Source organism: Cupressus sempervirens, chromosome 2 (genome assembly GCF_028749045.1).
Source record: "Cupressus sempervirens isolate cs-2001-9-10 chromosome 2, ASM2874904v1, whole genome shotgun sequence".
Taxonomy (NCBI): Eukaryota; Viridiplantae; Streptophyta; class Pinopsida; order Cupressales; family Cupressaceae; genus Cupressus; species Cupressus sempervirens.
The window spans coordinates 626019213-626034505 of record NC_143119.1 but is presented as its reverse complement, the minus strand read 5'-3'; the positions used below and the strand labels follow the sequence as shown (position 1 = coordinate 626034505).

The window sequence follows — 15293 nt, the reverse complement described above, 5'->3', positions numbered from 1 at the left end:
TGCTCTATTAATATTTTCTATGTAGTGTGTGTACTGATTAATGCTTAAAAGAACACGTTTGTATCATGGAGATTGAAAGGGAATTGTTCAGAATGTATGTACACATCACAGAGTATAATACATAATCACCACCACCAGCATGCACCTCCATCAAGGGACGATTCATTTGCTGTCATGGCACATAAGATCACTTGACTGATTTATTAAAAAAAAGCTACACCAGATTCCAGCATGACAATGAAGTTGTGTGCTTGTTTTGGAGAAGTTTAACTAAAATGTTTCCTATTTTATTTTAAGTTTTCAAATGAGCAATCACCCCTTGACTATGTTGGACAGCTATCATTGACAAGTCTATTGAATAATTTTTTTACACCTCCAGACATTGACATGGTTTCTCTAATTATTTTGATTCTATGGTTCTCTCTTCCTACACCATTTCTATTGTTAAATGCCATATCCTCTAGTCCTATTGATCTACTTTTGGTCATGACTATATCCGTACACATTAATATAATTTCTTTCTTTAATTCTCAAAGACACTCAAGTTTTCTCATAATAAGAAACCCCATATACTAATATAAATGTCAAACCGCATAAAATACAATTAATTCATTAGTTTGAATACCAGAAAACTTATTAAAATAGAAAGCCAGAAAACATACTGAAAGAGACTGGTAAGAAACACTAAATTAAGGTTAAAACCCATCACCATATATCCATGTAAATATGTTAATACGAAAATTTGTACTTTTTAAGTAAATAATGAAAGTAGCCTATACATAGGCACTTCACTGTTTGTAAAACAGGGCTGAGAGTGGAAGCGGAAAGATCACTCGATTACCTTTCCAACTTCTCTTGGACCAACTCTCCTCATATTCTTCATACTTCACAAGTGGCAAACCATAGAGCAGCTTCAGCAGAGAAAACTAGAAAGAGTTTGAAGATAATTGCATGGTGACATATCTCATTTTCTTTCCCAAGAGTTGCCATTGCTGAATTGTACTTATTTGAGCTTAAGCAAGCCACAAACATCACCATCTTTCAGACTGGATTTCCCCACATAAGTTTCCAAGATATATAAAAAATTGATGACTGTTTTCTTCGTTCTTATACTCCAATTACTGCTCTTATAATGCAATTCATTATTCATTTAATACTAATTGAATGGCAAAAAAGGGTTGTAATGAATTGTACGCAAACTGTTTTTCATGTAAACATAGCACAACGGATCAAAAGCACATAGCTATATGCAACTATGCCACTGTCATATCCGATCTATAAGCATTATGTGTGTCATTTCAGAGCATGTTTAAGAAAAATGTAGATGATTGCACCAGGATTCCAGAAATATTAGCAACAGTTGATCAAAGCTTACAAGATTCATCTCTGAAGCTCTTACTACCGTTTCACCCCCAGTAAATTTGCTGTAAGTTCCCAAGTGACAATAGCTGCAGCATTAGCAGGGAAAGCTCTCACCAATGTTGGCCCCAAGCCAGCATATAATCCTCTAAAACCGAGTTCTCTATAAATCTGTCAAACATAGAATTGGGAAATGGTTTCATGTTCATTAATATGAGCACTTCTTGCTTTTAAGTTCATCTATTAGTTATCAAAGACTACTTAGTAGAATAGATCCTACACGAAAAGGCAGAAGCTAAGTCCTGTGGTATTTGAATATTTAAATTTTAATCTTTTAATTAGAACATTCTATATACCCACTATAAAATAGGCATGCAAACAATTGGTGTTAGTATCGTGAATAATACCTTTTTTATGCAGCCACAAGAAAACATGCAAATAAATGAATTAACCGAATTCAATAATCCAACCATCAATCCTAACAGATACCCTAATTGCTGTCATAAGAATCCAACAGCCTTGTAAAAGCCTAATCAAAATCTTTATTAAACATTAATTTAAAAACATTTTTCTAGAGTAGAATCCATGTAAAAATGAAATTTTATGTCCTACCATCCTGATTGTGTGTATAGGATTTCTGCTGGCATTAATATTTGGAGCTGTTTGAATACGGGTTTTTGCAACATCGAGAGGCAAAACCGCTGACCAAAACTGCAAAGCAAATTACAAGTTTTGTTGCACACATTTGATCTACAAAAACTGAGTTTAAATACTAAAATTGAAATTCTAACATTAAGGTTACATACCGCAATTCCTGCAAGCCCACCAGAGACAACTCCGACTCCTGCTTCTATAAGAACTTTAGAAGAATAGTTGACAAATTGAGAAGACTGGGAATTCATTTGGGGATTCACCTTATCATGCATGCTAATAAGTGAAAGCATATGATAACGAGTCAATTCATAAGTACTGAAGAAAACTGCGTTTCCAATAGACTCCCTAAAAAATGTAGTTAGGCCACCACGAAACAAACCTTGTACCTGGACAATTATGCACCAGCGAAACAATCAAACAGTATCTTGTATAATGAAGGATACCACATGAAGCATTTATATTGCATGTCTACAACTACATACCAAATAGTAATAAAAATTTAACACCTTACCCTTTCATTTCTAAGAGTTTGCAGTGCACAGTCCAGAGGCCCAGCATATCTCTGCTGATGCTTTTTCAGTTGCCTGTTGTCATTCTCCTGAACTTGCAATCTACACTGCAAAACAGCAAATAGTCAATGGTATGGTGTCTAGAATTCAACTTGTACACATATAATAGATACAAAGTCTACTTCTTGTTACCTTTATCAACTCTGCTGGGCACAGTACAAAACTTATTAATGCTCCACCAAAAGCCGCAGAAGGAACAACAATCTGAAGTTCGGGCTTGCCGCTGCCAGGATCTCCTCCCTTTCCAAAGAACCACCATGCCAAATATGATCGCATCAGGACCGCAGACATAAACTACGCACTACAAAGAGGAAAAAGTACATCAAACAGTCGCCACACAAGGTGAATATGAAGATGCTGTTGATTACATAGAAATAGAGTTGCTTTAATTGCCTAGTATTTAAGCTACCCAACAGAGAAATCTCAAAAAGTTGATAAAAAAAAAATGCATGCACATTGACAAAGAAAAACCTGCAAAGCTAACTTCATTTGAGAATAAACGCCAAACAGAAGTGAGCTTTCCATTGCCATGCCAGCAAAAGATGAGGTTGCCCCAGTGTAGAGACCCTTCACCTGAATCATGGAAAGGAAGCATGTGATCCAGTCTAATATTCATGTAAATTTGGTGCTTATAAATACACAAAATATAATATAGCCCAGCAAAATGGCAGAAAGGACCTTTCCGTTATCCAAGACCGTGGACACTACAAATTGCACATACTTATCTAAACAGAACATCTGATAATGTCTCATTGAAAATTATCTCCAATTGGAATGGTCTTTTACATTACCAGTACATGTACACAAGAAATTTCAAATTAATCATTTAGAAAATGGTGCAACAATGTTTTCTCTCCATAAAACCATGTTATAATAAATGATGCATGTCCCCTTTGCGAAATGAGATTTAATAATATTAAATAATAACTTAAAGTTTTAAAATACTTATATGATATAATTAAAATTTATTTAAGTTTTAATGAATGGCCAGAGGATACGAAATGAAAAGTTGTGACTCCCTCAAACATGAGATATAAGTGGGAGATCATTTCATTCGAGGACATCCATGGATCAATTATCCAACAATAGTAAAGTAAGAATGGAGTATACGAATGAAGGAAGACTTTCTAGAAAGGAATGAGAAGTAAATAAGGACGTGACTATTTCAAGGTGCAGAAATTATCAAAGGTTGACTCATTCAAAAGTTTGGTAATTGTGAGAGGTTGTGACTCTTTCGAAGGGTGGAAATAATGAAAGATTTGACTCTTTCAAAGGGTAGTAATTGCGAAAGGTTGTGACTCTTTCAAAGGGACCATGGTAATTGTGAAAGGTTGTGACTCTTGCAAAGGGCAGACATGATGAAGAGGTGTGAATTCTACCTCACATTATAAGGTCTAGAGGGGAGAAGATTCCATCAAAGTAGGACGCTCAAGAAAGATCAATTTGGAAAATAATTCATTAATCTCAAGGAGCGGCAATGAAGGGTGGTGATTAAAGTCTTATGAAAGGGGGTGACCCTTTCACCAATGCAGTATAAAGGAAAAAATAAATCCAATCATTTGAGGAACATTTATTAGTCATCATTCATGAATTCACAAAAGCAATCAACTATCAAACCCACTCTATCAAATAAGCATCCATTCAATCATCATTCGCCAATATATCAAAACAGCATTCATTACATCATCACTCATCAATCACCTAATCAACAATCACTTAAGCATCAGTCACCAATAACTTAAATTATACAATCAAAGGAAATCATTCAATCTATTTTGACTCTAGAGAAATAAATTGCAAATAGGCAGGATGGTCACCCTTTTAAGTTCACGAGAGGTGAATGAAGCCTGACCTCCATCCTCCTATCATGTACATGACACCGAGTTGGAATGGATAGCCAGCCTTCCATGCTTGTGGGTTAAGAGGTGGTAAGGAAGACTGCACTTTCATGCTTTTAGGCTTAGCCAAGGAGGATGACCAGCCTTCAAGGTGACCCACCTTCAATGCCCTCACAATATAAGGGCAACCCACCTTGAGATTGCGGGTTGCAAATGTTTTAACGAAATCCTAATGAGATTATTATATGAATCCACATTGGCATGGCTATTGCCTTGATTAGATTTTTATATAGATAATGTTTATATGATATCATGATGCATATTGATGCTTGGTCAAAATAGATGCTACCTTGGCTTATGGTTTAATGTCAATTTCCCATGACTAGTATTATGTGCAAGAGTTAGACCAAGATTTCTCTTATACAATCAAAGAACTTGTACTATTAATGTATTATATTTCTTAATTTTAATTGGAATTGTGGTTTCAGGGGCAAAATTTAGGAATAAAAGGGGACATTACAAATGATGATGTTATTAGGGTTTCTAGCATCAACGCTTATGCATATTCACATACACACTGTAGGCAGGAATGTTTACTTCTCCAGTTTGCAAGCCACCTGCAAATTTTGTTTAGACTCACATAGTTACTCGCCTCGGACTCAGCAAGCTAGTTTCAAACTCTGACTTGAATTTGGCATCCAGACTTGGCAAGGACTCAACAAATTGAAAAACCCAAGAAATTAAAATATTTTTAAGGATTTAAAACTTTATTCATGCATCATTTAGTCAATTAACATCAAAAGCACAATAATTGATATAAATAGAAGCTCCTTTGCACACATGCACAATTTTACATTGATCACATAAGTACTAATCAATGCAAATTTATGAAGGAAATAAATTACACTAAAATTATCAAAGGTATAGGTTATGTATTATCATCATGTTGAGTATTGTGTTCATGTTGAAGCTTATTGGTGGTATCTCTCTTGAAGTAGACTACAAGGTTGCTCCCTCTAAGTGGCATATTATTATCAAGCATTTACATATTTTTTTACATCATATTCTACTACCATGCAAGTTATTTCATAACAGTTAGGTTTAAAAAAATTGTTCTTAGTAGATTAGAAAGATCATTATGAATTTTTGGAATGATATCAAGTATATTATTGCTCAAATGTCATCATCTTTTAACTTTGTCAAATAACCTGTTTAACAAACATTTGCTTTTTCAATCCTTCACAAACCTTAAAATTGTTCTTTTATTGTTTTGGAGATGCCCAATTCTTTAAAAGAAAAGCATTTTATTTGTTGCAATGCTTTAAAATTTGATAGTGTTGTTTCAAATTTTTAATACCTAGTTCCAAGACTTTGTGATTACAATGTCATGTCTCTGGCTTTTTGTGAAATGTTTTACTGAAATCCTATATGTAATCTTCTTTACAGACAAATTGTTATGTTTTATACCTGTTAATTGCAAGACATTTTTAACTACTCCATATTGATTCCCTTTTTTACAAATTTTTGGAACTTGATATTGCATACGATCATATACGCCAAAAAAATATTAATAAATAAATGTTTATTTTTTACTTTATGGATCAGCTGGCCATGGCAGAGTCCTAGCCACGGGACTCTCCGAGTCTATTAGAATATTTCTAATAATGCTCTCTATCTATCATATGTAGATAGTTTCTATTTTCTTTTAGTCTCTAATTTCTATATTTCCAATTTCTATATATGAGCTTGTAAGCTCGTTGTAATTCATTCATTGATTATTAGTCTTTCGATTATTTTATGGTATCAAAGCTAATATTTTTTTCTTGGTGTTTTTTCAAAAAACCTACCTTGGCTTAGCTCGTCTTCTTAACTCGTGTTTTCGGCAACTCCGTCATCTACAAATTGTGTTTTTATGGCCGCACTTTGCACATTGCGACTTCAGGATTGCACATTTGCATTTTTTTTTTGGAGGTCTATGCGTTTTGACAAGCACTGTGTTTTTTTACTGCCATTTTCAGGCGGCTCAGAATTTGTTTGGTGGCTCAATATCTTCATTTCAACCACCACTTCTTTGTTTCAGACATCAAACCCGACTTCCTCTACAACGTCCAAGAGTTTGCAGAGACGTCAAGACATCAGTCCGCCATTTTTTTTGCAACTTCGACCTTCCAAGCCACTAACTAGGGTTTTGCCCGAAACCCTAATTTTTGGGGTCAGAAATTTTTTTGTTTTCAAATTCTTGATGGGTTTTTCGAGAGCTCAACTGGGTTGTCGTCTATTTTTCTAGGTACTTTGTTTTTCGTGTCTTGGGCCAGCGTATTTGCATTGTGACTACAGATTCCTTTTGGGTTTTCCGTCTACTCTTCTAGGTACTTGTCATTTTTCTAGGTCAGCCTAAACATTGCCTCGAACTTCGTGCAAATGGCATCCTTGACCAACCTGATGCTGGAAAACAATCAACGATTTAATGGCAGCAATTACAACCACTGGAAGTAGCGCATGTTAACCATCTTCGAGTATCATCATTTGGATGCACTTGTTCTAGGCACAAAAACTCGTCCTACCCCCACTAGCACGCTTGGTGGAACCTCTGTTACAACAGATCAAGATAAGTTTGATGATCAGAATCACGAAGTTGTTATGCTTCTCAAGCTCTCTGTCACAAATGATCAGCTACCTCAAATTCCCTTTGGCAAGTTGGCTGCAGACATCTGGAAATATTTATAGGGAACTGCATGAAACATCTGACAAGAGTCGAGCATTCTTTCTAAACAATCAATTGTTTTCCATTATGACGGATGAACGTATGTCCTTACAGGAACATCTCATGAAGATTAAGGACATTCGTGATCAACTTGAAGCCATCAGTCAGACAATGGAGGAAGAAGATATGGTAGTTATTACCCTGAAAAGCTTGTCAACATCTTATGAGCATTTCATAGAGACTCTCAACATTACCTCAACTAATGTTGATCTGAAATTCCCAGAGTTGTGCACCAAACTTCTACAGCAGGATCGCTGGAAGCAGCAGTTTGGCAACCATGTTTCCTCACCCTCGTCAGAACAAGCCTTTGCAACCAAGTTTCAGCCATCTCAATCATCTTCAAAGGGTAGTTCCCATCAATCCTCAGGCAATTTTCAGCAGAAGAGTGTTCAGTGTCATTACTGCCATAAGTATGGCCACATGAAGAAAGATTGTAGTCAGTGACTTGCTTCCAAACAGAAGAAGCTAGGAGGGTCCAATCAACAGGCCAATGTTGCTAAACATTCTGAGACAAAGGAGTTTGTGTTCTACGCTTTTATGGCTAAAAACCCTTCCAATTCAGCCCGATCTTCTACTTGGTATATTGACTCTGGTGCTTCACGTCATTTCTCTCATCGGTGTGACTGGTTTATGGATTTCTATCCATACAGTGATTCAACTATGTTTGGCGAAGGAGAGGAGTTCATAATTATTGGCAAAGGAAATGTTAAAATACAATCTGGTGGGTGTCAACTCATCTTTCTCAATGTCTGCTACGTTCCTTGTATGGCACTCAATCTTCTCTCTGTGAGTCAGATAATGAGAAATTCTCCTCAGTTGGATGTTGTGTTCAATGCCCACAAATGCTCCATTATTGATCGAGAGACTCGTCTTACTATTGCTACTGGTCTAGAGGATCATGGCCTATATTGGCTTACTGACAATGGTGATTCTCCTGAAATAATTATGGCAGCTCGTGATTTATCTCTCAGCACTTCGTGGCATCAGAGATATGGACATCTCAACATCCAGTATCTCTCTCAGGTATCCTAGGAGGAACTTGTTTCTAGACTACCTTCGATTCAGCCGCAACACCTTGGAGTATGTACTTGTCAAGCTAGCAAACATCATCGGACTCCCTTCAAAGATGGAGATTCTTGGCGTGCCTCTCAGGTACTTTAATTACTTCATGTTGATATTTGTGGTCCTATGAATACATCTTCAATTACTGGTTGCAAATATTTTTTGCTTATTGTTGATGATTTTAGTAGAAAAATGTGTGTACTTTCTTAAACAAAAATCAAATACACTTAGTACATTTCAGAATTTTAAGTTGTTGGTTGAAAACGAATCTAGCTACAGTATCGTCTCGCTTAGAACAAATAATAGGGGGGAATTTTGTTCTCATGCATTCTCCAATTTTTGTGTTGAACATGGCATCAAGCGCCAATTCACCACACCTTACACTCCTAAGCAAAATAGTGTTGTTGAGCGTCACAATCGTACGATTGTTGAGATGGCTCGTTCTATGTTACAACACAGGAGTGTTCCTAATAAGTATTGGGCAGAAGCAGTGTTTATTGCTGTTTACCTTTTGAATCGTTCCCCTACTCAGGCTGTCAAGGACAAAACTCCCAAAGAATTGTGGTCTGGTCGTAAGCCCAAGATCAGCCACCTGAAGATTTTTGGCTCTCTTACCTGTGTTTGGATTCCTGATGCTAAACGTTCCAAATTAGATTCCAAGACTCAGAGACTCATGATGATAGAGTATAGTGACAACCATAAGGCCTACGGATTGATAGATATCGACACTGATCATCTTATCTTTAGTCGTGATGTTGTTTTTGATGAAACTTGAGGACCGTTTCTGTCCTCTTCTGAGCAATGTTCCGAGGAACAACCTCACAGTGTTCCCCTTCCTTTAGCACCATCTGATGGGCAAAATGATACAAATAATGCCTACCCTGGGACACCTGATGTTGATCCTGTTGAGGCTCCTGAGAATAATCCTCCTCCAATTGTTGCTCCTGAACCTCTTCCACCTCCTCCAGAGGTCAGCTCTTCTTCTATCTAACCCAAATGGTGGTTAAAACTATTAGAGATCTAAGGGATGATGAGCTCATCGAAGGTAGAGTTTCTTGAAATAAGCGCAAACAAACAATTAATTTTGCTCTTATGGCTAACATTCAGGCTAACATTCATAGTGTTTATGAGCCCCAGACTTATTTCGAGGCTAAAGGTATTCCTGGATGGGAACAGGCTATGGAAGTTGAACTTCAGAGCATTAAGATAAATCAAACTTGGGTTCTTTCTAATCTTCTTGCAAGGAAGAAGCCCATTAGCTGCAAATGGCTATACAAGGTCAAATATAAAGATGATGGCACCTTAGACAAGTATAAGGCTCATCTTGTTGCTTGAGGGTTCTCACAAAGGGAAGGTATTGACTATGACGAGACTTTTGCTCCTATAGCTAAAATGAGTACCATACGGCTTCTTCTTGCTCTAGCAACTCAGTTCGGTTGGAAAGTTCATCAAATGGATGTCAAGAGTGCTTTTTTGAATGGTGACTTATAGGAAGAGGTCTACATGACGCAACCTTTTGGATTTAAGGTTGCTGGTCAGGAACACAAAGTCTATAAACTTGTCAAAGCTCTCTATGGTCTAAAACAAGGTCCTTGGGCTTGGTACATGAAAATTGATAAATATTTAACTGACCATGGTTTTCAGAGGAGTCCATTGGATTCAAACCTATATATCAAACATGTAGGTGATGATGTCTTGTTTATCGTTGTTTATGTGCATGATTTGATCATCACTGGAAGTTCAGCACATTTGATCGCATAAATCAAATAGGATTTGTGCAACACTTTTGATATGACAGATTTGGGACTCTTGCACTATTGTCTCAGAATTAAGGTTTGGCAAACTGAACACAATATCTTTCTTTCTCAATCCAAGTATGCTAGAAGTCTTCTGGACAGGTTCAGACTGCAGGATTGCAAACCTACTCTCACTCCTATGGAACCTGGGCTCAAATTATTGCACAGTTTGATTCACCTGTTGTAGATGAATCTTTGTTTAGACAACTAGTGGGTAGTCTCATTTTTCTTACTGCCACCAAACCTGAGATTAGTTTTGTTGTAAGCTATGTCTCCCGCTTTATGACAGCACCTAAGACTGATCATTGGACAACTGCAAAGCGTGTCCTTCGCTATGTGAGTGGTACTCTTGATTATGGTCTTCTATACACTTAGAAGTCTGATTCTACACTATGTGGCTACACAGATTCAGATTGGGTCGGCATTGTTGATGATTGTAAGTCTACGGCCGGATATGTGTTTAATTTAGGATCTGCTGCTATAACATGGACTAGTAAGAAGCAACAGGAGGTGGCCCTATCTTCGACTGAAGCAGAGTATCAGGGAGCAGTTAAGGCAGCTTGTGAGGCAGTTTGGCTTCAGCGGATGCTTGCAAATATGCATGTTCCCCAATCAAGACCGACTCCTATATTCTGCGATAATTAGAGAGTACTCAAACTGGCAAAGAATCTGGTCTTCCATGAACGAACCAAGCATGTCAAAACACATTGTCATTACATTCGTCAGCTGGTTGAAGACAAATCTATTCAGTTGTTGCATGTTCCCACCTTAGAGCAGTCTGTTGATATCTTCACCAAGTCTCTCGGTTCTAATAAATTTGTAAAATTCAAGGAGGCTATTGGTGTTATTGATAGATTAACCATTATGGGAGGGTATAAGAATATTTCTAATAATGCCCTCTATCTATCGTATGTAGATAGTTTCTATTTTCTTTTAGTTTCTAACTTTTGTATTTCTGGTTTGTATATATGAGCTTGTAAGCTCGTTGTAATTCATTCATTGATTATTCAATACAAAAAATAATCTTTCGATTATTTTAGAGTCAAGGAAGTCCATGGACTCTACGATTCCTGCAGGACTCTACTAGGACTCAGCCGAGTCAAAGTCCAAAGACCAAAAAACTATGGAGCCCTAACTCGGCTCAAGACTAGCAAAGACTACGATTGATTTCATTAACAATAGATAAGGAGGTTACGAAAATTTTGTTACAATATTAGCTAAAAGTCAAGAGGTTAATCAAAGAATAGAAGCAAAATAGCATTGAAAACACCCATGTGTAAACAACTATGGAATTGACAATTACTATGAATCTCTCTATTAAACTCCATATGTGTATTCTTGGCTCCAATAAAAGATTTAACAAGAAATATTGACTCTAATTACAAGAGAAAATAATTTCAACCTCAACAAAGATATTAAACTTCAATATAAAGGTGACTTGTTTTAGTTCTCAACACTTGAATTTGTCTCTAGGATTCCAATCAGATCACAAACACAATAATTATTCATACACTCAATTTGTGAGACAAATATTATAAACTCCCAAATAATAAAAGCAGTCTCAAGACATACAAAGCTTCATGGGTAGGTAATTATAGAATTCTTTATGATATATACATAGGATAAGTGTCTAAAGATTCATTGTAGTAGACAAGCCATGATTATTAACTAACATACATCACAAGAATTCTTCTTCAAAATAACCCTCCAACTATTCTTTCTAAAAACAATCTTCAATTCAACTCTATAAGCCTTGCATACAGTCTATTAAGTACAAATCTTGAATCACAAGCAATATACTAAAATTCAAAGGATTCTCAACAAAGGAAAACAACTAAATGTATAAAAGTTTAAAAGGGTTGTGCACAAGTTGGATATTTTACGGATGTGCCTTGTGTAGTGCCTCTCCAATCCTGTCCTTACCAGAAGGTAATAGAGCCTCAAACCTTGGATTGTAAGTGCAATGAAGTAAGTATACTTGATGATTAAATATTTATTGATGTAGCTAGAAAGAAATAGTATAACCTTTAATTATGTAGTTATCTACTAGTTAGAGCATATTCTCAAGATGATTCCTTATGATAAAATAAGGCATGTTTTGCATTCAATAAGATTGAGTTAAATTATTAGGATGATCGTCAATAATTCGTACATTGTGCCTTATATGCTAATGAAAATTTTATAGAGATTTAAATTGACATGCTCATATTGCAAGGAATTATTTATTTAAATGCCTTTAATTTAAATGCAATATTAAGGTGATTATATGTTGTTATATTGTACTACACCCCAGCTATGTGTGGATTGCTTGTGGGTGCTAGTATGAAGTGAGACGGAGCCGTAGTCACTTGCTTGCGAGATCTACACGGTGTCTCGTTCTCCCTCATTGTGATTATCTATGCTATATATGCTTCGGCTATTATATATTACAAGCATCTGCTCTTGGTGTTCGCATGTTTACTGAACAGGTACCAAGTACATTCATCCCAAGTTTTAGGAATTGAGTGTGTACCTATATTCCCGACAATGGGCACAGGAGATAGTAGTTTTGACCTTTCACACTGAGCTAACATCATCCCTGTATGGATGATGTATTCGTAATTGATTATTACATAATACTTCTGGAATGTTTATGGTAAATCTAGATTCATTATGCATTTGTGAAAGACCAATGGTGTGTTTGTGCATTAGAGTTCCTGCAGCTGTCGCGAAAGAGGATTTTAATTAATAATGTTGAATTTAATTATTTTATAGTTATTTTATATTTCCTGGCAACTTTGCTATAAAGTTATCCCATTTAATTGGAAATTAACCCAGGTTGAGTTTGTGCTGATTTTTTTGGGGGTTTTAATTTAATTGCCTTGAGTGGTTTTATTTTATCCTTTTTGGTTTTTGGAGGAAAAAGTGACTTTTAATGAAAAATTAGAATTCATTTCTCCCACTTTTCATTTTGGAGAGCAAAAATTGCTCAAACCCTCTTGTGAGGAATTTGGTGCTCATTTGGCAGCCGAAATATAGGCGGAATTGGCGTTCACAAGTTCCAAAAAAATTGAATGCTCTGTTTAGATGTCAAATGAGAATTTAGAATAGGAATACCTATGCCAATTTTACCCCAAAAGTGGATTTTGTTTACTCCACCGAAACAGGTGGAATTAGAATACATGACCCTATTCCAATGTTTACATTTCCAAAAAAAAATTCATCGAGTCCGTGATTTTTTGGTACCCAAATATTGGCACTCATCCACATACTCCATTGTCTACTAGGGTTTCATCCGTCGTTATCTACCAAGATCCATGAATCTAAAGTAACATTGTGCTGCTATAATCTTCGTCGACATATATGAGGATCAAGCGAAGGGATTCTCTGCCAAAACGATAGGTAACCAACATGCCTTAACTCATGGGATCTGTAATGAATCCAAAAGAAAAAAGAGAGGTGTTGGTATTGACATATCTGAGAATATATCATGTGCTCACACTTCTAAAGCATTGAGAGTTCGCTCATCTCCTGCTAAAGATCGGCATTGTAAAGTCAATATTACAAAAGGACCTCGAGAAACAAGGCTGAGAATGTATCTTTCTATAGCTATTAAATTTTATGATTTGCAAGACAGATTAGGGTATGCTCACCCCAGCAAAGCCATAGACTGGCTTCTAGAAAACACACAAGCTGCTATAGACGAGTTTCATTTTAACTATGGAATCATAAGGGACATCCACAGAGTCATAGCAGATGGAGTTATCAGAAGTGTTAGCAAATAGAGAATAGGTGCTACCAAACAGAGAATAGGAATACATATTCCTATTTTCTATTCTTGGAATAACAAACTCAGAATACGGGCCCTTGATGTTCTTGCTTGTTGGGTTTGATCCTCTTGTGGGATTCTTGGATAGAGCGGCTTGTTGGATTCGGGCCGAGATTGCTCCCCTTTTTCGAGTGTGTCAATCGATTTGGTGGTGCTTTTATTTATTCCTCTTCATTTCATGTTTTTTCTCCATTAGAGGTAGGGCTCTTCATTTCTCTCTCATTTCTTCATTTGATTGCATTTAGTTTATTTCTATTGCTATGTGGTATATATATATGTTTTTTTCCCCACTCATTTGAGCTCTTTTCATGCCTGATTGGGTTTGTAGGAATTGTCTTAAAATGTGATTTTGTATGACAATATGTTGTTGGACCGTGAAGTGTCCGGAAGTGGATTTTTATTTGATAAGTGTTATTGGGTACATTTAGACCAATGCATTTTATTTTCGTAGCTAAATTCCAAGTTTGATTTTTTACCCTTTTTTTCACCACATCGTTTTGTGTGCCATGTTGGACTCATCATTTGCCATTTTTGGCATGACTTAGTTTTTGACATTGGCAGTCTTTGCTTTGAAGAGTATGTTGGTCAAGTTGGAATGGTCATAGGGCATTCTGAGTATTTTATATCTTGGATTGAAAGTGCCCTTTAAAGTTAAAATGTTGATTTTTGAACCCTTGCCGGATTTTGCCATAAATTGTTTTTTGTTTTTTAATCTTGAGCTCCTTATTGGATTTTGGGGATGTGAGTGGAGATGAGCCTAGTTGGTGTTGAGTAGTGGAGTGGAGTGGCTATCCAAGGCGGGCTAGGACACAAAGGGGTCCTAGGGTAAACCTTGGTAGAGTTATTAATAAGTGAGAACTAATTAACAAATGAGATTAATACTTGCTGAAAATATGCAATGAGACTACCTTGTCGTCATTTGAGGACGTGGATATGGTGAGTCTTTGCCTTGCCATCTACGGATGTTGATATAGCTTAGTAGAGTTTTCTTGATGAGAAAAGGATCGCTCGAAGCCGCATGGGCCACCATGTGCCATGTGATGGCACTCCCACTTCTGAGTCTCTTCACCCAACCTTTGTTAGTACTGAGTAGTGACCTTCATGTGCATTGAGTGTACTTGGTGTGCACTTTGGATGTTGGTCCTCATATTGAGTATTCTCCATGCTTTACTATTTTTGGACTTATGTGTATTGCATTGGGTCATGGCACTCTCCCTTGAGTTTATGCATTTGCTTGGCATGTCTGTTATCCACCCCTTGCTTGAGTGTTTTTCTTATGCTTGTGGTCGGGCTACTATCTCCACGAGCACAGGGGTTGGACCTATAGGTTCCATATGGTTGGGAGGTGTTGCTAACTATACCACTCCTAGGGACCAGTGAACAAGGACGAACTTCCTCTTGCTACAGTCTTGGAGCTTGTATGCTCTCACTTCCTTATAGAGT

At 36.7% G+C, this 15293-nt stretch overlaps 1 protein-coding gene across 4 annotated transcripts in view; it reads right to left on the bottom strand.

Annotated features, from left to right (window-relative positions):
- Positions 1-689: 689 nt before the first annotated feature.
- Positions 690-15293, bottom strand: part of MBAC1 (Mitochondrial substrate carrier family protein) — a 45844-nt gene continuing 31240 nt past the window's right edge. For 3 of the 4 annotated variants that reach the window (XM_089814778.1, XM_089814780.1, XM_089814782.1), the window contains 6 exons: positions 3054-3155; positions 2715-2876; positions 2525-2629; positions 2166-2399; positions 1972-2070; positions 690-1530 (listed from right to left, as the gene is read on the bottom strand). In XM_089814778.1, coding sequence (XP_089670904.1) covers positions 1399-1530; positions 1972-2070; positions 2166-2399; positions 2525-2629; positions 2715-2876; positions 3054-3155 — 834 coding nt within the window. In that variant the 3' untranslated portion in view covers positions 690-1398. The remainder of the gene's footprint in view (positions 1531-1971; positions 2071-2165; positions 2400-2524; positions 2630-2714; positions 2877-3053; positions 3156-15293) is intronic. The other variant, XM_089814779.1, reaches the window with a different exon arrangement.